The 21,795-nt window shown below is 36.5% G+C and overlaps 4 protein-coding genes and 1 long non-coding RNA gene across 18 annotated transcripts in view; 1 reads left to right on the forward strand and 4 right to left on the reverse strand.

The window, feature by feature from the left end:
* The window catches only part of LOC110842323 (epidermal growth factor receptor), a 60,710-nt gene extending 57,088 nt beyond the window's left edge, over positions 1-3,622 (reverse strand). Inside the window, exon 1 of the mRNA XM_035848743.1 lies at positions 1,411-3,622. Within this exon, the coding sequence (XP_035704636.1) occupies positions 1,411-1,555 (145 nt within the window). The 5' untranslated portion in view covers positions 1,556-3,622. The remainder of the gene's footprint in view (positions 1-1,410) is intronic.
* A 1,951-nt stretch (positions 3,623-5,573) lies between these two features.
* LOC110852025 (FK506-binding protein 2) lies at positions 5,574-8,194 on the reverse strand. 2 transcript variants are annotated; one of them, XM_022099998.2, is made up of 8 exons: positions 7,784-8,194; positions 7,447-7,719; positions 7,292-7,347; positions 7,096-7,203; positions 6,563-6,649; positions 6,455-6,480; positions 6,272-6,373; positions 5,574-6,199 (listed from the first exon to the last, which is right to left on the reverse strand). In XM_022099998.2, exons 2-8 carry the CDS (start codon positions 7,641-7,643, stop codon positions 6,110-6,112), a joined length of 666 nt encoding a protein of 221 aa, XP_021955690.1. In that variant the 5' UTR covers positions 7,644-7,719; positions 7,784-8,194; the 3' UTR covers positions 5,574-6,109. The 2 variants fall into 2 exon arrangements, with proteins under 2 accessions (XP_021955690.1, XP_021955683.1); XM_022099991.2 differs by having other exon boundaries at positions 7,447-8,191.
* Positions 8,195-8,451: 257 nt separating this feature from the next.
* Positions 8,452-19,285, forward strand: LOC110851969 (protein NDRG3). Of its 11 annotated transcripts, none has more exons than XR_002548096.2 (15): positions 8,452-8,877; positions 9,700-9,773; positions 9,872-9,944; positions 11,641-12,019; positions 12,717-12,776; positions 14,479-14,618; positions 14,695-14,754; positions 14,855-14,934; positions 15,029-15,170; positions 15,470-15,621; positions 15,806-15,844; positions 15,916-16,185; positions 16,267-16,351; positions 17,237-17,342; positions 18,067-18,150. XR_002548096.2 is itself a non-coding variant. In XM_022099921.2 (15 exons), exons 4-15 carry the CDS (start codon positions 11,721-11,723, stop codon positions 18,381-18,383), a joined length of 1,680 nt encoding a protein of 559 aa, XP_021955613.1. In that variant the 5' UTR covers positions 8,457-8,877; positions 9,700-9,773; positions 9,872-9,944; positions 11,641-11,720; the 3' UTR covers positions 18,384-19,285. The 11 variants fall into 11 exon arrangements, 10 of the variants coding, with proteins under 10 accessions (XP_021955613.1, XP_021955627.1, XP_021955654.1 ...); XM_022099921.2 differs by having other exon boundaries at positions 8,457-8,877; positions 17,237-17,272; positions 18,067-19,285; XM_022099935.2 differs by lacking the exon at positions 17,237-17,342 and having other exon boundaries at positions 8,457-8,877; positions 18,067-19,285.
* On the reverse strand, positions 12,465-13,466 carry LOC118433891. Its single transcript, XR_004833641.1, has 2 exons — positions 13,275-13,466; positions 12,465-13,210 (listed from the first exon to the last, which is right to left on the reverse strand). It is a non-coding gene; the product is annotated as an uncharacterized LOC118433891 (long non-coding RNA).
* Positions 19,286-19,291: 6 nt separating the features above from the next.
* Positions 19,292-21,795, reverse strand: part of LOC110852042 — a 37,298-nt gene continuing 34,794 nt past the window's right edge. The window contains exons 30-33 of one of the 3 annotated variants that reach the window (XM_035846343.1): positions 20,569-20,726; positions 20,132-20,477; positions 19,940-20,021; positions 19,292-19,752 (exon numbers count right to left, since the gene is read on the reverse strand). In XM_035846343.1, coding sequence (XP_035702236.1) covers positions 19,957-20,021; positions 20,132-20,477; positions 20,569-20,726 — 569 coding nt within the window. In that variant the 3' untranslated portion in view covers positions 19,292-19,752; positions 19,940-19,956. The remainder of the gene's footprint in view (positions 19,753-19,939; positions 20,022-20,131; positions 20,478-20,568; positions 20,727-21,795) is intronic. The other 2 variants (XM_035846342.1, XM_022100027.2) reach the window with 2 other exon arrangements.

Consider the following 21,795-nt stretch of genomic DNA (forward strand, 5'->3'; position numbering starts at 1 on the left):
GCACACAGAGGAGCACAAAAGTGTTCCAGGAAATGTGAAGGGCAATTCAACGTGATTTGATTTTTTAAGAACCGTAACGCAAAGCGTCTCGCACTACCAGCCTCAGCATCAATTTGGCGATAGGCCTCTCTGTCTCCTCCGATGACTCCCTGCTGGCTGCGTAGCGAATGGAACAGAAAGTTGAACCGGTCGTCGTCGTTGTCTCGGTGTCACACTCATCAGAAGACAGACACCGAATTTTACACACCCGAGTTATGCATGCCTACAATCATTGCAATCTTATGAGCACGGTAATCATGTACGAAGACTGGTAAGGTGTTATTCCTGTCTTAAAATCTAGTCCCGATGAATTGTATCTGGATACCATTATACTCCTCACACCTCTCGATTGTTGCATAAAATGTATGCATCCACATATCAGTAAAAACTGAACTGAACTGAAGCAAAACCATGTTTTAAGTACATCTTTAGTGGTCTATGTAATTAGGGGTTCCGCTCTGTGCATTATTTTGATTTAACATTGACTTACTAAACGTGGTAATTAGTTTTGATGTGAATTATTTTTAATACACACTTAAGGATTGCAAAATTATGTAAGTGAATATACCTAACAAAACTATTTGACGCATCTAGTTTACATTGTAGGATCGGGACTGGAAGATACAATCTTCAAGATTAAGGATCATTTTTCATTCGTCATCCTCGTTCTCAAATACTTTTTTTGTCAACTAGTGCATTATGAACAATATAGTCCGAAGAATAGGTAGCGTACAATGGAAGAAGACATGCTAACAATGCATGTTCGAATACGGATTTGAAAATTATGATCAGTACTCACACTTAATAACCACTCCCGAACATCTGGACGACCAATTTATTCTGGAGAGATTTCATCTTGTACGTATAGTTTAAATGCCAGGATAATTTGTTGAACAATTTTTTAACCATTGCCTTTTTCGAATCACTGATTGGTTTATCATGCATAATCATAACGACAATGTAGCAAAGCAATGAATAAATACACAAGACATGTGTAGCGTTGATTTTCGTCGGTAAATGTGTGGGTGGACGACTACACTAATCAATTTATGGCTGGAACAACTTGTTATAACTCTTACACTTCGGTCTAATAGTGCATGATTTTCTCAAAGTGAATCTGCAAACCTCAATTACCACTCGCTCGCTCTTATTATGCTCAAATTGGGAATTTGCTGCATTTGCAGTGTAACAGATTTTTCGTTAAACATAGGCGTTGTCAGGATAGCTGACAGCACAAATATTTTACTTATGCACGAGCCAGACAGACGAGTGTTTTGATAAAGTTATACGCAATGAAAAGGCAGAGCCATAAATAAAAAAAGCTTTGGCAAATGATTGCATAAATAATAATTTGGAATGGCAAATGCGAACCTCGTTCTTCCATCCTTCCCGTCTGATCCGACGTATTGGCGTTGCTCATCCCAGAGTTCGTCAAGACCATCAAATGGATAAAGACAACCCAGATCTTCCTCCGCCGTGTCATGCCCCGAGGGTTGCTTCGGATTACTTTTTCCATTGTTTTTGTACAATTTGTGTGTATTAATTAAAAATTATGAGAGTTGTTAAATCAGAAACTTTTGCATAATTCACTATTGTTATCGTCTCAATCTTAAGTATATGTCGATCAATACATAATCTCCATTCAGTCCCACGCAGAACAACAGCGTCTAGAGATTCATACGCAACAAAGACAAAATTCTCAATGATTAACAAGTCACGTTTATAAAATCACGGATGACATTCGTAGATGAATGATGGATGGTTGAACGATGTTCATCGTCGAATTTCTTTTCTTTTTATTTTTTTAGGAGTGTGGCACTGGACGATGGACGGCCAACGGGTTGGATTCGACTCCTTGTTGAATATATTACCTTCGGAAAATCCAGTTTTAAAACTTCATGAATGAAACTTCACCTTCATTCAATTCCAACCTTTCTTTGTAACGAGACCTTTTTCTCAATGGAATATTACAAACGAAACTTGAGGTTTTCAGGTTAACATGTATCTCATGAAATGGAAAATATTTCTTGCTCTCAAGCCAAATATGCCACGAGGTAAAATGAATATGTAGTAATATTCCCACTCTTTAATTAGTGTGATAACAACGTTTATCGGCACTTGCAAAGGTCGGTGATGACACGGGATGTAAAACAATAGTCCGCGTACACATAAAAATATTACGTATGAATATTCCACTCTCAATGTGCTTTAGTCGCGTTATGAGAGATGATGATGCATGGAATAACTTAGTCAAAAATAAGGTATGACGCTGATGACTAATTCGGTTACTCCTCGTGCATCAATCTAGTTAAATGGGCTGCTGGAATATGTACGTGGAATGCAAACGTAACATTGGTGCACTACTGGAGAGAAGATTCTGCCGTGCTATGTCGGATCACTTTGCCTGGTGGTCAATATATACCTGTATTTATGTATTGTATAGTTTAGTACTTGTGAGATAATGCACTTTTTGTGTTGACACTGCCTCCACGTAAAAGTGGTTAATGTTTTGTTTGTAGACTGTCCTCCTATGCCAAATGAGTTATTACGCGAATCCCGACCAGCGTGTTTTTGATAATATGGGTTTCATCAGCAGTCAGAATAACTGATGATTACTCACACGTTGGTGGTTCCGTTTGCTTATCCTCGTTGAAACTGGTTCAGTCGTTGTCCGATAATGTGAAATGTCAGACTAATTAACTGCAGCTTCAATTACATAGAACGTATCACGTATCAGATACACAATGTCACACACACGTTGCATGTGCAACATACACATAACAATTAGAGTTATATATTCACAAATATTCAGTACTTAAATGTCAAGTTTACTCGGGGAAGTTGTGCATAATTGGAGTTAGGATACATAATTGAAACTCTAGTCACTTTGTTTATATAACATTGTTATAACTGGGTAAATCCAGCCGATAAATCTTCAATAAAATATAAACAAACAAGAATCACAATTGACTACACTGTATTGTTTTATATATATATATACTTATGTGTATATTCTTTGTATATAGTTCAGTTTATGTACTTGGGCAGATTGTCCTCTCGTGGAATAATGTTTGTTTGCAGAGTTAGTTAAGTTGTCAAACAAGCTAATTGTAATTGTCTACTGGATAGAAATAACAATGGATTGTGGTCTTTGTCTTAACATGTCTCATGTCTCATGGCATGAAAGTCAAGTGATGAGTCAAGATGAGACTCATTAAACCAAGAAGATTTTCAGTATTTCTCCAAACTCGCGAATGCAACAGGTTCTCCTCTCGTAAACGTGTGTGTCTTCTTGGCTTGGGTTATAAATGCGAATGTTTCCAGTTCCATGAAAGAATCTAGAGCTTGTTTTAAAAGTTTTCAGGCGTCTTCTTACACTTTGATGAAATACATAAATTGGTTGTAAAATTGGTTTAAAAATTGCTAGTTTCTTTATTGTGTGAAGAATATATGTAGGTTTGTCACTGGAAAGTCACCTTACTTAATATGAGTTGAAGAACGCTATAGTGTGATTGATGCAACTGACACGACGCAACTGACGACCACAAGTACGCTCGATGGTAACACCGAAAGAAGGGGAGAGAATTTTCTTACTGCCAACAACTTGGTTTCATTTGGTCTCTGTCTCAGTTTCCATTCTCAATAAGAACTTTGAATTCTAAAGACCAACAAGAATAACCCTGGTGCATGGCATGGCATTTCTCACAACAGTTGTTGCTTGCTGGTGGTTGGGCTCGGTGGATGTTGTGTTGTTGGTGCGAGGGAGTTAAAAAGACTCCAGTTGAGCCTGATCTTATACAATTATTGTTAAAAGTTTGAAAGCATGGATGAGTATACGACGGAGCATGTATTACGGATGAGAACCTTCTTATGCATTCATAATAACCAACTCCTCAAAAAATTACAACCATCCACCCTCGCTCCTTATTCACATTATTTTCTCATTCCTTTGACTTTTCGTCATCTCAAGTTCTTAACCTGAAAAGAAATGTGCATGGATAGAGTAGTGGAAGAAGCTCAACAATCTAACGTAAATTGAGAAGAGAGGAATGCCACGCCATGGGAGAAAATCCTAAACCACAATTTTTACTCGAGAAATGTGTGTGAGAATATAAAAAAGCTTCTACCCGACCATAATGTTTTCTGTGTATGATGAGGAGACATGAAGAGTGGATTTATTATGTATATAGATGGATAGACAGGGTGTAGAGTTGACATGCCATCCTTCATGAAAATGCTCCTGGCTGTATCAAGTCTTGTCAAATTACGAAGACAATCACCTACAAAGAAAGACTTACTGCATGATGTGGGAAGAGCCAAAAAAGTTTAATTTGAAAATGAACACAAATAAATCTCCTCCCACAACCCCTTCAGACGCATCCACATTCATATAGTGCATGTAATCATTGGGAATGAGGAGTTTTTGAGCTTTTGCTTCTCGAGTTGACAGAAGAAGGAGTATTTTCTGAAAAATGCCAGGATAATTTTCATAAAAAGATGCAGGAAAGATGCATGAACGATTCAATATTGTTGAATGGGAAAGGAATGAGCTTTACATCACGGCGTAGGTGCCAAACGTATTGGAATGATTCAAATCAGATTTAATGTGCTTCCCAAATAATCGGAGGTTGTGGTCGTTGAAAAAGATTCAAGCTATTAACAGTCAGTTGACAGTCAAAAAGGTACACACATTTTTTTGAATTTTTCTGCATTTTTCATTGTTCACCTTGCTCACTTATGTATATGTAACAATGCTTTCATTGACGGTCGCCAGCATCACTTTGCCGTTCTGGCAGGTTGGCTCGCACCGTGTTATTTAGTAACAGGAAAAAAGGTATATTTCCTCCTTCTTCAACCTTCCACCTTCGAGATGTCCACTGTGCACTCAAGTAGGGAAAATGTAATAAAACACGAGAGGTAGTCTTGGATGCTCTGAAACGTCAATTCACGAATTTGATGCATTCTCTTCAGAGTGGAAAAAATTGCTCCCACCCATCCAGCCTGGACAATATTCTGGAGTCTCAAATTGAATGTGCTGCCATTATATGGTGGTGAAATAGTCCTTCAAAAAGAAGTCAGTGATGTTCCAGTGTGAAGCGAGCCAATTTATCCATTAGGAGAGTTTATGTTAGGTGTGCTAAATAGTACCCATGTAACTAAAGCAAAGGTACGTAAATACGTATGAATATATGTACCTTTGCCGGAGTAAACAGTTGAAGGTCATTTCTAACCTTGAGAATGCAATTGTCACTGGAATTGGAGTCATTGAGATTGAGTGTGGCGTTCATATTTAATTGTTGCAACCGTAGTGGTATACATATGCATATAAAGTCGAGATCCTCGCATTCTCAGCACCACACTTTTTTTCAAACTAAAATTGCATATTCATTTACCTGACAAAGCATATTGATTCTTATGCATTTTTATGCAATTGTCCATCATCAAGAATACCATGAAAATGATATATTCATCGATATGCAAAAGCATAATATACAGATTGCTACAATAACGTCTAATTTCAAAAGATAATCCAATGCAGATTGTATCAATTTATTTCGACGAACGTTGACCATCAACGAAATTGAGTAACAAACGAATAAATAAACTAATTAACAAAGCACGTTTTGAAAAAATTGTCTTAAAAATATGAATTTCATAATATGTAGAATAGTTTCACTCGATCAATAATTAAGATTCCTTGGCGTAACAATGTTTATTAAGTTTACTTTGTTGAAATACATATTTATTATTATGCAAAACTTAACATTAAATGAGCACCTTATGACTGACACATCTTTCTCATTATAAAACTGAAAAAGTGGTACCCATCAGCAAATATTAATTTTAGTATATGTTATGTCTTACATTTCAATTAACCCAGAATGTCAGTTAGTAGAAAATTGGAATTTGCCTGCCCGTTTCTCGATGTTTATGATTATTTAAAGGAAGTTACACTCGGAATATATTATTAAGTTACCTTTTTGGTGGTTCGCATTCAATTCATTATATGGAAGGCATCTGAATCCTAATTTAATAGTTAAAAAATTATATCTAATAATTTGATAAATTTTTATAGCTCGTCATGCTTAGGGCCGCTGAACTCGTCGTGAGAAATAAACCCGTTCTTGTCTTGATCCTCATGCTGGAAAATTTCTTCGACCTGTTGTAAAACAATGTCTCCGTATTATTTGTGAACAAATCAAAACGACAATAATAATAATTGGGCACTTACAAGTTTGTCATGATCCTCCATTGCTTTTTTCAACTCGTCATCTTGTCCAGCATTGCCTTCTGCTTTCATTGTCTCCATTTGTTTCTTCAAGTAACCACTCACCTACGAAAAAAATGAATTAGCCATAATAAATAATAAGAACAATGCGAACACAAAACATTTTTTTAATTAATAGAAAAATACCTCATCGCGGGAAAGTTGCGTATCTCCTATGTACATATATAAGAAGCATTGAATAATTAGTATGTGCTTTATAGCAGACATTATTTCATTGATCAATTGATACCATACCGTCGGAATCAATTTCTTTGAATACGTTAACAACTGGAGGAGACGTTTCAATTTTGAGCAATTCAGTCTCGAACACAAGTGTAGCACCTGCAAGAATTAACCATGAATCTATGTACATTATACAAAAATGCTCAAGATATGAATGTTCAGCAGCAATAGCACACACTATGCACATCTATAGGATAGTCGCTATCACCGGTAAGTAATTCTGGGTTATTAAAAGAAAACGCACACATTGGTCTGTGTACATTATGCATTGGTAAGTAGCAATCACTATAATTACTGTCAATTATGAAATCCATATACATATATCCACTTATAAAGTGTCACTGTAAGTTATACACAAATATGTGTACGTTTAGATATGGCAATAATTTATGTGTCTGTCCTTGAAAATAGTATGCTGTTTGCTAATGAGGTTCGCGATAATGACAAAGTATACTGCATACTTCTCATGATCGACAAATGCTCATGATTATACAGAAAATTTAGTGCATCATTATGTATCTGAAATAGCAGTGACTTCTTCTGACCTGCAGGTATGACCTCTCCTGCGCCTTGTTCTCCATATCCGAGGTGGGGAGGAACGATCAATTTTCTCTTTTCGCCCACGCACATGTCTAATAATCCCTGGTCCCAACCTGGATAAGTAAATAATTCATCAGGATGACACTTCATGATTTCTATTTCAATCGAAAGGAGCTGAAATAGACATTTTTATCGTCTAACCTTTCACCACCTGTCCAATCCCAATTTGGAATGTAAATGGCTGATTGCGATCATGGCTAAAAAAAGAACAGAGTATGTCTCATTAGTCTCATATATCCGAAAACGGGATACAGTTAGTAAGTTACAAATATACAATCCGGATCAAAAATTCATACCTGGAATCAAACTGCTTCCCATCCTCAAACGTTCCCTTATAGTGCATCGTCAACATTTGACCTTTCTTTGAGGTTTCGGTACAGTCGTCTGGTTTGTGCAAAACTTCAATTTTCAGTTCCTCTTCGGCTGTCGCCATATGAGGAATTATTGCTAAAATGGCGACCAACGCCGCTGTGAGCCCGAGAAACCGATTCATTTTTATAAAATGAGGTAGATAAATAAATCAGGGAGGAAGACCGGATAGCCGACGATGAACCAAGTGTGTAGGTCAACTGAAAACAGAGGGATTGCTAACGGGGGACGAGACTTGCAGGAGTAGCGTGGTGATTAACCTACCACTTGACGAGGGATATAAATGGAAATGGCTGGACCGGGCGCACATGCAGCAGATCTTAAATGGAGTCAATTAGCTAACTGCACTTGGCATGATATGATGATATGTGAGATCAATCAGTGGCTAAATGAGCAGTATAATAGTGAGCCGTGATAGTGGCGAACAGGTGGACTGGGCATTGACATGAGGATTTACAACAGGGCACCATTCCATTGGACGCCATGGCCAGAAGGAGTGGTATTACTCCCGAGATTCAACGAAACCCTTCCTCACGACGACTACTGCACAAACCATGGCGTTGCTCAATCTCTTCAGCAGATGTCACATTTGCGTACAATGCAGAGAAAAGGGTTGTCGAGCCAGAGTTGTATACATAATACATAGAATAAGATGCTAAGATGAGGCTTATTCCATCCATGAGACTTATGCCAGCAATTAAAACTTCATGTCCTAGCCTCTGTCCTCTCTCTGAAGAAAAAAATGTGTCCTTTAATCTGCACGACGCAAACCGATCCTTACGCAGGGCACATTAATTGCTAATGATCCATATATAATAATTTCCTTTAAACCGAAAATTATGAAATTATCTGAAAAAAATTATTCCTACAGTAAATAATTGTAATTCGAGTACTAAATTTGTAATGGTGGTACTATAATCTGTGTAGAAATAGATAGATAATGGAAGTGAAAGTATGAAATATGCAGTTGCAACCCATTGCATGTACCGACTGACAAGTTTTATCGTGAACTCTGACCTACTGAATAGTTAATTAATACATTTTTCAGCCCATTATTACCTTTGGCCTTTTCCAATAAGATCAGCCCTGACAGAGGAGATGCCGTGAGGGGAGAAAGTTTAGGTGAAAGTTGGTGAAATTTTCTTTGTTGCAAAGAATACGAGTTTACCTCTGAGCCGCGAGGGCTCAAATTCGTTTGTTGTGCTTTCCCCCGTCTCCAAGCATCCCAATTTCTCCAGATCACACATCACACACAGCCTGTGAATAAGTGAGTGAAGAAAGCGATAAATAAGCATCAAGCATAATAAGTTTCCCAATTTTCCCAATTAATTTGTTGGTTCAATTCTGCTAAAACCTGGGTAAGTATTGTTTTGTGTAATTCCGATAATATATAAACAAGAACATGTGTGTGTACTTGATGTAGGGTGGTGGCCATGTGCTTACTTTTAATGTTCAGTTTAGGGTGAAAAGGTTTTAAACTTATGAAATCAATAGTAAATGTAAAATTAAAGGGTCTAGGTGTAACGAACTTGACTATTATTCTGGAGGATATGCTAGTGCATAATTCAAAATCAGGGTTGATACTGAACGGCAATGCTCAACCGTTTAGCTGATGGAGAAAGTCATTGCATATTAGGTTAATATTGTTAATTTACTTTCGTATATACGATTGTTCACATTTATAATGGGATTTTTCACAGGTAAATAAATACGAACGATTTATTCCTAGTGATACGTTGTGTGCATAAATATGTACATATCATTACATGTTCAAAATCTCAAGATTGCTAAAATAGTAATCTTTCTTTAGATGATTTTTTCTTATTTATGGCGTGGGTATAAAGGCGAGCAATGTTTTTCAGCAAACTTGGAAAATTATTTGCTGATAAGTATGTATATGTACATACGTCACTCCCAATAAAAGTTTAGGAGTACATACATCCTTAGAAGTTATAGTACATACGAGGTATACGTAATACGAGCTACGAAATACGGCAAATAAATATACACAATACACAAATTATATAAAACAAAAGCCAAGCGCCACACCTTGGATTGCTGAACTTTTTGTGGAGAAATGTTTCTCTGAACTTTTAAATAGTAGCCAAGCAACGCTTGGGTCTTAGGATTAGTCTATAAATTATTTATAACGGGTCCTGGAAATTGTTTTATTTTCATAGGATTTTCTGCAACGCTGAATTTTTGCATCAAGCCCAAACAGCGAAAACGAATATCCAGTTGAATGTTTCAAAAGGTACGTTATTATTCAAACAATTAATAAAGTTGAGCAAGATTGTAAAGACTAGAGCTGAAATAGAACTGATTTCCAATAATTACTTCCCATACATTTAGGAGGATTGTGAATAATAGCTCAGTAAAAAAGGGGTGCAGTATCACGTGCTTATTTTGCAGTATATAAATTCAGGTAAGAAGACCATTCTCTGACAAACATTGCGTTTCAGTTTATCAAATGGTTGTGTGCGTTTGGATTGGTAGAATTAAGTAGCTTCGATTTTCAGTGAAATGAAAGTTTGGATTTTTGTAGAACCTATTCATTATTGTCTTGATTAATACATTCGATATTGTATCAAATTCTATAATACGCTATTTTGATATCTTAATGTCTTGGATGTTTTCTAGTTTAGATTTCCTGTATTCAAAATTACTGATTGGTATCATTAACTATAGTGTGCGTAGAATTACTACGAGTTCATCATATTAAAGAAAGGTTGTGCGAAGATGAAAGTTGGGTAAATATTTGCATGCCAATTCTGTTTTATCAGTGTCTGCGAGAAGATAACACTAAGGCTAACAAAATTGCATTGATAATATTTTACGACGCTATGACTGTAGCATTGCTGAAATTGGGTTAGCCGTTAGCAAATAACGGCTTGTATTTTTTCATTCAATTCATGGATAAACATTGCAAAATTGTCCATCTCTATGTTGTATGTATAATACAAAAGGGTGTAATAACCAATTGCCATTCCACATCTTGCATGTGCCTATTATACATGTACACATATGCCTCTATCGGAATACACACGACCACACATTAATTATTTGGCGAATTTCAGGCAGGCAGGAGTTGTATTCAGGTAGGCTATACATTATTGTTAATAAATTATAGACTAACGAATATGGTGACGACGACCGTATTTCATATTCATGGATTAGTTGTTTTTTTTGTTAGACTTTGCACAAACGTCATCTCTAAACAACAAAACTTTAATCCAGTTACTAGCTACACGAACGTGCTTGCAAAGTGGTTGAAAGGTGATTGATCAATCATGTAGAACTTGTAGTAGTGTGAGCGGATTGAAGGAAGGTGAAATGCACGGGAAAAAATTGGAGCATTTTGGTATCGACGAGGGACCTGCATTTGGCTTTCCCCAATATATTTAAGACGGTGGTGAATGGTCCCCGATAACTTTTATTCCGTTCCATTTCGCCGTACAAAATTGATTTATTCCGAAGCGACACTACCCCCGAGTTTTAGATTAGTGTGTTAGTTTCACCCATATCCTTTTGTATTCGCTACACGCAGCAGTTTACATCAATGTTGTGTAGTGGCATAAATAAAGTTTACGATCTCAATAATTCCAGATTTATAGCTGTGTAGTTGCAGCTAGTTAAAAACAGTACCGGCACAATAAAACATAACATGTCTGGTAAAAATAAATAATACCTGGGTTGTTACATGCACACTAAGGAATGCGACATCAGATCATCTGTGATAGTGTCAGCCAGTGATTGTTGCTTTGTTTGGTGTCAAAGGTTCAACTACCACAGAATTGTCGGTCATTTTGATCAAGTTTCTGCTCATCACATACACACATATCTTTGGACCGACTTGATTAATAGTTCATTATTTTTCATTTTGAATAAATAGAAGCAAGTATGTAAGGAGAGTTAACGTTGCACTTGTGCTCAGAATCCAAATTTCATAGCAGTATTTGACATCAGAGTAACTGGATTTCATTCATTATTTGTCCAATTCATTTAACACTTACTACACTAAATGGTGACTGTAACGAACAACAGTTGTCTCACAACATCACAGTGAAATATAATTGGAATTCTTTGGTGTTATCAGTATAGATTGTTGCTTTAATTTTTAGTGTTGAGTGTAAACTTCGCGTCCGTCCGTACCTTACAGTATATTCGTCACATGTGATATCATCCTTCCGCTGATACAACAATGAGGTCTGTTTTAAGTGGTTCATACTCGGCCTTGAATGACCAAGGGGGCAGTTCAGGAGAAAACGATGTGTACAGAAGTACCACGAGGCCTTCCTTCGATTACGTGATGCCAACACCACGGCAGGAAAAGTTCAGTTTTTCGAATTCCGTGAAGCGAATTTTTCGTGGGGGAAATTATTCTGGGTCAGGAGCTCTCCGAGCTTCTCAGAGCGTGTTTGTTCTGCCTCATATTCATGAAGACGCAACATTATTAGCTGCTCACGGTGCTGGATCAAACTATGAGAGATTACTTCGAAGGTAACACACCAGCTATGGCTATATGGACAAGAAATAGTTTGTAATAATGCAATAAGCATCCATAATGCTTGATTTACATAGTAATGTAATGGGTATTAATATTCAGGGTAAGGTGTTTTGTATGCATTGGTAGCCATCACGCTTCTCCTCACACACCCGATTTTGTATAATTACTTTCCTGCACTTGTTCTTCACTTGAAACGCAATTAGCAAACCATAATTTCAACTTTAGTCCAATTCCAAGTTTTAAAGAAGTAATCCAGTTCCTAGGCTTTGTGGTAGATTAGTAAGGAAACTAGAGACTAAAGTAATCGCGATTTCGATATGGTTCTCCCAAAGGATTATACCATCGACATCGAAATACGGTATGTAATAAGTTCTGCTAATAAAATTCGAGTTCTGGAATTATGTTCTCTACATGAAAAATATTAATGCATTTGCCCAATTTGCTTTGGATGTCGGAATATGACATAAAATAAGGATATCATAATCAATTAAGGGTCATGTGGTGATGGTGCGGTGCGATTGTATTTATTTATCTATAGTATTACCTGGTGAAAGGTGCACATATGCATATTAAGGGATTTGGAGCTGTCTGTGGCTAACTATTTAAAAGATTTTATTCAAAGACTGTGATACATATTTAAATGTGTATATTTTATGGTAAATTACGAATAAATAAATTACTCATGCTCAGGGATAACAAAGGACGTAGAATGCCAACTTCAACATCGATGGAGGAGGCGGCCCTCCTTGGGTAAGCCATATACATATGTGATTTTAACGAATTATGCGAGCAATATTATTATTTTTCGCTACACAACTCTTGAGTCTGTCTGTGTCACTATAATATCGCTTAATTTATGTCTCCCTATACAAACCAACAATATATTTTAATGTCCCAGGCTATTAAAGCGAATTAAAGCCTGCTCACTCTTTTTCTAAAGTCAAACTCCAATGTGTCTACATATGTATGCTTCATCTCTTCTTAAGTATTGTCATTCTCGACAGTACTGCTTATAAGATTAATTGATGTGGCTTAATTCCTTCAATGAGTCATGTTTTTGACCTAAGATTGACCTTCTATTTTCTTAATGTATGTATGTAACTTGAGATATTGCTCCTGGTGTTATGCTCTATGTAATAGTCTAATGGCTCCAGATTATCTTATTTCATGAACAGTCAGAGTATCTGCATATGATTTTTTCTTACAAAATTAACTTACATTCGTTGGATTCAAAAATAGTTTGCTTACACTTTGGTAAAAGATGTGGATTTCGGTTCCCTTCCATGATTTGATGCAAAAGGGCTATTTGATGCCGGGTATTTCTAGTACCGGAATGCACCACACATCTTCCGAATCTTGTCGTGATGCTTCCAACGAAATCGATTTTCCACAAGACTCTCAACTACCCTGCACTCCATTCTCGTGATATTTTCTGACTGCGGTTACTTGCCACGAGAACTGATTGAATAAGTGATTGAACTATATTCATCCTTATGTTTATGAACATAAACTTTAATAGTCATCAACTTGGTTTGCTTCGCATCATCTTACACCATCATTGACATTTCATCTGCTGTACGGCAGAAAGGAGCATTAGGCAGCCAGTTTAGAGTGGATCCAATATGTATATTACACTTATACAGTACTGACAGTAAATTGGCTTCCTCCAAGTTTTATGGACAAGTGCACTTTTAATGAAGTTCCGTAATTGCAAAAATCATTTGGCAGTTTAATATACATATTCTACTCCTCTAGGTACATATATATCACGGTTTGTGTCCTGCATCAATAATTAATTGATTGCTTTATGTAGGCTTTTTTGGGCGTTGGATCCCTATCTCTCGTAACGTTCAAGATTTAACATCACTGGCAGAAGCTAACTATAATATTCACCGAAATCGACAATAAAATTCCAGCCTAGAAATAATATATCGATTTGAATTTCGATATTCAGCTTTCTCTCGTACTGTACTAAAACACAGCCACAGCATTAAATTATAATTTAGTGTCCGCGTTATTGGTGAACAAGTGTTTCACTTCTTTGGGAACATGTCAACTTTGACTCATTCCTTCAGCACTGACGCTTCTTGGTGATTGCACATTCTTTTCTCTCTTCAAAAAAACTTAATCTTATTAGTAAGTACTATATGTTTTGTTGCCTGTATTCATGGTCGAACCTGAATGATAATCAGTGATTATCAGTGATTTCTTGCTTGCCGTACTATTAGTACTATAGAGTTGCTTGCTTGATTTATTTTTATTTTTCCACATTGGTCCGTTTGGTTTGTGATATGCACGTTCCCTTGGATTTTTATTGTAAATAAGAGTCTAGCTAAATAATTAAAAAAATCTATTGTTGTAACGCTGTACTGTATTATGCATTTTCTTGTGCACGTCTAATCCAGTATTACACAGCTTATCATTAACATAACTCGATATCAACGTTATTCAGGTGCAACCCTTCGGAAAGTATGGACGAGGTCGAGTTGAAGAACATTCAGCTTTCATTTCCATCTACTCGGTCACTTGCACGTGGCGAGGGAATTGCTTCTGAAGAACGGGTTGAGACCAATTTAGGATCGCTTCTCGTGGGTAAGTATTACATTTTATGGCAAAACTGACACTTCGTATTGCTCAATTGAAAATGACTGATCTATTTCGTATGTAGCTGTTCAAGGAGATCGGTCCAAGCCTGCAATCTTGACGTATCATGATCTTGGCCTGAACTGTAAGAGAAAATAAATATTTTGTACATACATGTTTTACTAATTCAAAGTATTGAAGGAATCAAATACTCTTACTAAATTATTTGAATTAATTTGTTCCAGATGTTTCCAACTATCAAGCATTTTTCAACTTTGTGGACATGCGGCTTCTTCTGCAAAACTTTTGCGTCTACCACGTCAATGTAATTTTTTTGCGTAACCTGTTATGATTTGTTCTAGTAGTCAATCTTTGTAATCTAATACTACATGACTTGTTTTTGTGTACTATAATATTAGGCTCCGGGACAAGAAGAAAATGCAACAACTCTTCCAGAAACATATGTCTACCCTACGATGGACGAGTTGGCTGAACAGCTTTTGGATGTATTGGTCCATTTTGGTCTGAAGCGAGTTGTAGGTTTCGGCGTTGGAGCTGGAGGTTAGGTTTTATTTTTATTTTATAAAAACTGAAGAGAAAGGGCCTTCGCAACAAATGTATACAAATGTTTCGATCCAATAATTTAGTAGATGTATTAGTGATACACTAAACAAAACAAATTCCAATTAGTAAAATTACTAAAAACCTTATATTTCCGTCTAATGCGATGATGATTGGACAAGTATAACGGGAGTGGACAATGTGATTGTCTTGATACCCAGCCCAATTCTATGTATACGATTTCTTCGAGCTGCATTGTAGTAAAATTACAAAATCAATTAATGTTTGTTTTGTTTCAGCTAACATTCTCTGCCGATTTGCATTGTCTCATCAGGAGAAAGTGGACGCTTTGTGCGTGTTGAACTGTATTTCTACCCAGTCTGGCTGGATCGAGTGGGGATATCAAAAAATGAACTCGCGAAATTTGAAAGCTAAGGGTGTCATGACCCAGGTAATTGCTTTGAAATAAATAAATTATAGGAAATTATTTGGTGGGCCAGTTCATAGCCTTTTTTGTCGCTCGAATGATAGCTCTCTCAACAAATTCACTTAAGATTCGCGTATTGCGATTAATTTTGCTAAAATAAAATGCCATAATATTTCCATTGTTTAACTTAAGCGTTCTTAAAATTCAGGGCGTGCTTGACTACCTAATGTGGCATCATTTTGGAAAGGTAAGAAACTAACAAAATTAATTCAAAATCAACACGTCAAATCATCATCATAATGTATATCTATTCCACAGGTCAATGAAGATCGAAACCACGATTTGACCACCGTCTACCGCCAGTACTTTGAATCGAATGTCAACCCCACTAATTTGGCAATGTTCATCGACAGCTACATTCGCCGAACTGATCTGAACATTGAGAGAACGTTAGATCCCATGAGGAGGAAGGAAGTGCGCACCTTAAAAATGGCACTTCTCAATGTAACGGGAGCTTTCTCGCCACACGTTGATGACACTGTAACCTTCAACGGGAGGCTCGACCCAGTCACGTCCACGTGGATGAAGGTATAAATGGCAACATTAAAAACCTGCATATGTGGCAGTAATTCTGATTAACTGACCCAAAAATAAAATTTCTCTAATAAGATTCAAGACTGTGGAATGGTGATGGAAGAACAACCAGCCAAATTGAGTGAAGCTTTTCGGTTATTCCTGCAAGGACAAGGCTACGGTAGTTAATAAACATATCACTACTTACTATAACTGGAACATTTGGTCCGTCAACAAAATATCATTCCGGTTTCCCAAAAAATCAAGTGGAGCTGTCACGCGCAAGGTCACACAGTACTTGTGCCGCGTGCACGATTGGTTTACTTTTAGTATCTACATCTACATACCTAAGTTGTGATTGGGGTGGAAAATTGTGTGTTTAACTCTGGCAAAATTGAAAGCCGTTAGACCCCTTTTATCTCTGTGTCTATCCGAACATTTTCAAAACTTACGATTAGTATAAGTGATTCAGTGAGTATTTTATCTGGTTGTATTTTATAATATACCCAACTTTATTTATATACAGTAAAACATTTTTCGTTCCACCGATCCAATCCCTTTTGCCATTTTGCCCACGTGGATAATATTATATTTTACCACTGTAATATTGAGGCTTGAGACATTTATTGCGACCTTTCAGAGAACCAAAGATACTAAAAGTCAAACAATCGTGATAGATATTTGGGATATTACGTATATTTAGAGTTTTATTTATGCACAGGTATTTAGCGTTTTTGCTGCCCGAAATTCCGAGCATTAATTTCCATCTCCTGGGCATTGTATAACTCTAATTATATTTGTCAATAATTTAGTCTAGTATCACACATACTCTGTGATTTCACGGTCCAATTACCCTGAAACCATGGAGTATGGATGCAGCTATAGTCAGCATTTGATCGTCTCGTGTTGTGATCAGTGATATCGTGTGTGGTGGTTTTATTGAACTTTTGCCACGTCAAGTGAATTTAAGTTCTTTTAAAAACTTATGGCCATATTTATCTTAGAACGACTATATTATTCATTGTTATATTTTCTTTATTTTTTGATTCTCTTTGCTCCTCTGAAGCTCTTAAGCTATTTCGGAAGAACTCCTTGCCAGAAGGTAAATGCTACTAAAGTCATCAGGATGGAATGCTCTGAAAACTAAGGCCTATATGCATTCATTATGTTATGTAAGTGTTTAGTTTGCTCTCAGAAGTACTACTTCTGAAGTAGTCACAATTTTTGTATTGTTTGTTCAAGTTTGTATGGATCACTGTGGGCAGTATTAAGCGTCAACAGAAAGCCTCTATTTGTGAGAGCATCTTGACAGACTCTCTGACATAAATACAAAAGCATTTCAAGAAACAGACTAACAAATTAATTAGCAAATATTTAGAATCAGGTTTTCTGTGAAATTTTGTGGGTATCTGGGTTTCATTTTGTGTCCCCTTTTTCATGTCTTTCTCATTGATACATCTTTATCAATAGCGGTCAACTAACATGTTTTATCGCCGTGCACTTTGAATGCATTATTTTAATGCCTTGCCTAACTTTGACATAAACTTGACAATTTGAAAACAACATTTCATACATAATGAATGCAAGTACATTTTAAAGCATGTTTTATACGTATTGTGATGTGATTGATCCGCATGTAGCCGAACCAGTAATATTTATATCCTAAGCCCAAGTATGACGCTCCTTAAATTATTGTCTTGTCTGCTCATTACTTTTTAAACGCCTTATTACGTCATGTCGTTATAAGTTAAAAATTATTGTTCGTAGTAGGCTTGTAAGATTGTTTTATTAGCGCATGTCCTACAGAAAAAGCTCTAATTGTGTAATTGTATTATGTACTTTATGCTTAGTTGTTGTTATCACAAATCTTATTACAAATACTATTTCTCTACACAGTTCCCAGCTTGTCAATGAAGAAAGTGTCTCAGCATCGCAAAATGTCAGTTGACAGCGGTGTGGGTGGAGTTGGTGAACAATCGTCAGCGAGCTCTAACGCCTCCATCAACAACGCATCTGGATCAATTTCAAGTGGCATTGTGACTCCGAAAGGAGACGCCAATTCTACAACGGCTTTGATCAATCTCAATTCGAACTCTTCTGTACACAGCAAAACCTCTGCATTGGACAAGGCAATCAGCGACATTCGAATCACCGAAAACCCTATTTCTGAGAGCCCTGAACTCGCGGCCAGTAACGAGAATCCTGTCTGCTAGGACTCGCACTTAATTGGAATTCTTGAATGAACAACACTAATTTTAGACAGATTCCTGTTTTCCACAAACAATACCAAAATTCTGGGTCTGAGTGTTTTACTCTCTTTTTAGTCTACGTATGTAGTCGTACTGTATCTGCAGCAGAAGCAGCTAAATTTTTAGTAATGAACAATTTGTACTGTCATGAGTCTGTAAATGTGTAGAGAAAGTTGTTGAAAATGTTCCCCGTGTATCGTAAAATAACAAGCTGCGTTTCACTAGTAATGACTTATTGCTTTGTGGACTAGTATGTACATGATGAGTCATACAGTAATTACTTGGCTTTTTTCATAGCGAATTTGGGTCTGATTGTTTCTGACTTAAATTTTGACCATATGCATTTTATTGAAGTAAATAATGGTAACTAACAAAGTAAAACAAACCAGTTTGGGAGCCCGGTTTTTGTGTATATGCATTTTTAATAATAATTGAATAACTTAGTGTGCCTTTGCTATCCTAAGAAATATAATGTAAGAAAAATGGTAACAAGCTTGAATAATTTTTAATATTTTATTTTGATCATTTTTTTTTGCTGAGTGTAAACTTTTATATTTTCTCACTACTGAAAAAGTGTAATGTTCACAATTTTGTTGTAAGTATTGGGAAATGCACAATGAATTTAGGTTGGCCTTATGTTTATTAGAGTTCGTAAATCGCATTTAAATATCGTTCCAAATGCCATAGCTTGGGTTGTTTTAATATATGTAATTAAATTTTAAGGATTCCACACTTTATACTAGAACTTTATGTGTTTTATTGGTATGTAATACCTCTTGTAGTTTTATAAAATGTTTGATTATACAATAGTCCTCTCCTCCTCCTAGTCAATCATCAAACAATGAATAAAAAAATAGACCAACCCACCAAAGTAATATGTTTCACGCTTTATTTCGAAAATTTATTCGAGTTAACATTCTTGTAAATACCAAAGTGCATAGCACAGGTAACCACTTCATTAATCATCACAATTTATTGACAGGATTACGACAATGACATACATAAAAATTTCAAAATTTAGGTATAAACAGTGTTTTATACACATCATCCTGTCGTCGCATGAGGAAACTGAAAATTATTTTAAGACACAATTCTGAGCAGTAAAACAAGACGGTCGAGTCGTGGGTCAACCTAAATACGCATAGTCGAAAACTAACCATAACACGACACAGTGCAATTTATAACAGATATGTAGCTGACCAACATTGTAATAATTTAAGATAAACGAGGATTAAAAAGATTGATTATGAGCAAAAAGAGTGCCCTGTGGCCATAAACGCTGCGAGCATGTTCCGTTCTTCTTCGGTTAGGCCGTGCCTTAAAGTTCGTCTCACTGCAATATATTACACAAAAATACGCTAGAATATAAATTTTAAAATAAGTAAAAATGCATAAAACACCCATTTTAGAGTAAACAAGAGAAATAATAAATATAATTTGATTGGATTATTTGCAAATATTAGTTTAACCAGCCACGCAAACACGAGGATATTAGTAAATCGGATTCGGAAAGTGCTTACGACTTTGTCATACCCATTCAGTTAAGAATGTCATATAAACTTGTGCCGACGTTATTCTCTCGTGTTCGTGATCGCTTAACTACTGCAGCATTGTAACGATAAAAATTCGATTGCTTTTAGTACATTCATCTTTATCATCACAAGTTATGGAGTGACTAAAGTTTATTCATTTATTTTTATTTTTAGGCTTACGTGATTTTCTCTCTGCGCTATTTCTCAACCCATTGTTTCGTTTCCGTTCTCGCGTCGCTACTCTCGTGTCGGCCGTGCGCGTTGCTGTCTTGACCAAACTTTCCAAAATTTCGTCATCCCCATCACCAAGCGTACCGTTGCTGCTAAGCGTTGATGACCTGCTCCCGCTGTTAAAGTTGTGATAAAGTGTGTTTGTTGGGGTGGTTGGAGTTGCGGGTGGTTTCAGTCGGCGAGACCATGTCAAGGACCCATTAACGACTTCCTCAGTTCCGACATTACTAGTCTTGTTTAGAACTTGGCGAAGTTCTTCGTCTTCTTGATCCTCCTTTGATTTGTACATGATTTGCTGATGAAATTGAGAATACAATTTATAAAATTGCGATATTATCAATAGCAAGTATAAATGTTCGGCATAAATAAGGACAACTACAAAGCACCTCGGTTATCATTTTTCCCCGAGTTTTGTTTCGTTCTCGGTGACTAGCTTTTTTCTGCATTTGTTGTATCACTCTTTCTCGTGTGGTTCTGTACTCCAATGCGAATTCTGAAATGATTTTGAACAATGTGTGGGGTTTGGTAGTTGAGACTTGGTGTGCTGCAATTAACATAATATGCACTTTTTAATCCAAATAGGTTCATTTCTTTCGTTTTAGGGGATATGATGACAAAAGATTGCCGTGTCGAAAAGTAATTAATTAGATAATTTCATACAATGTTGTGATTTAACTATCTAATGCGCATTGTCGAAATGTACGGACATGGTGATACCATGTTGTGCAAACTGATATATTCTTTGCATGACATTTTTATTTTTAGTTGAAATAGTTCATGAATGTGTTACAAGTTCTGGGCATACGTAAGAATAACTAAACAACAAAATTGATAACAACCTTTCCATCACCACCTTTCTCTAATTGACTAACATCACTCATGACCAGATTTGAATCAAACAAGAAAGAGTACGTAGACATGAGATCAACAAGATTAATAGCACCCTCAAAATGATTCAACTGCTTTGGAATTCCATTAACTAGCGCCCCTTTGTAGGTCTGACCGAGCATCTCTCCAATCTTCAAGACTGAGTGAACAAGGGTTTCATATTTATTGGCAGCCTCCTCCATTTTGCAAAATTCCGCTTCTTCTGCTGGGCTGAACTGGTTCCGTTTAGTAGTGGTAATTACATGTTGCAACAAGTTAGGAATAGGGCTCTGGAAAATGACCGTGGCTTCATCCTCTGTGAATGAATCCATCCCCGTTTCAGCCTTGGAGTAAGCATGGTATGGAGATTTTGCTCCAGAAACTGTTAGCTGTACTTGATTTTGAACCCCTGTGTAGAATTGTCCTTCATCATTTCTTCCGAGATAGACATACGGCAGAGAACGATTGATTTCTCCCGACACGCCTGGTGAAGTAGAGTTAACAGACTCTTGAACTTGTTCTCCCTTTTCGAAGAGCACCCCGTTATTATTCAAAAAAGACTTCACCCAGGGCAAGTCAGCAGCAACGAAGAGAATTCTCGAATTCAACAGAGTTGCACCTCCTTTTATCATCACCATCAATGACACAGCCAACTGCAATTATAGAAATATAGATTTTAATTAAGGGTGACAGTCATTATTTATATGTAAACACTTACATATACGGAACGACGGACTTTGTTGTTA

The sequence above is a fragment of the Folsomia candida genome, unplaced genomic scaffold, assembly GCF_002217175.1.
Source record: "Folsomia candida strain VU population unplaced genomic scaffold, ASM221717v1 Fcan01_Sc001, whole genome shotgun sequence".
Taxonomy (NCBI): domain Eukaryota; kingdom Metazoa; phylum Arthropoda; class Collembola; order Entomobryomorpha; family Isotomidae; genus Folsomia; species Folsomia candida.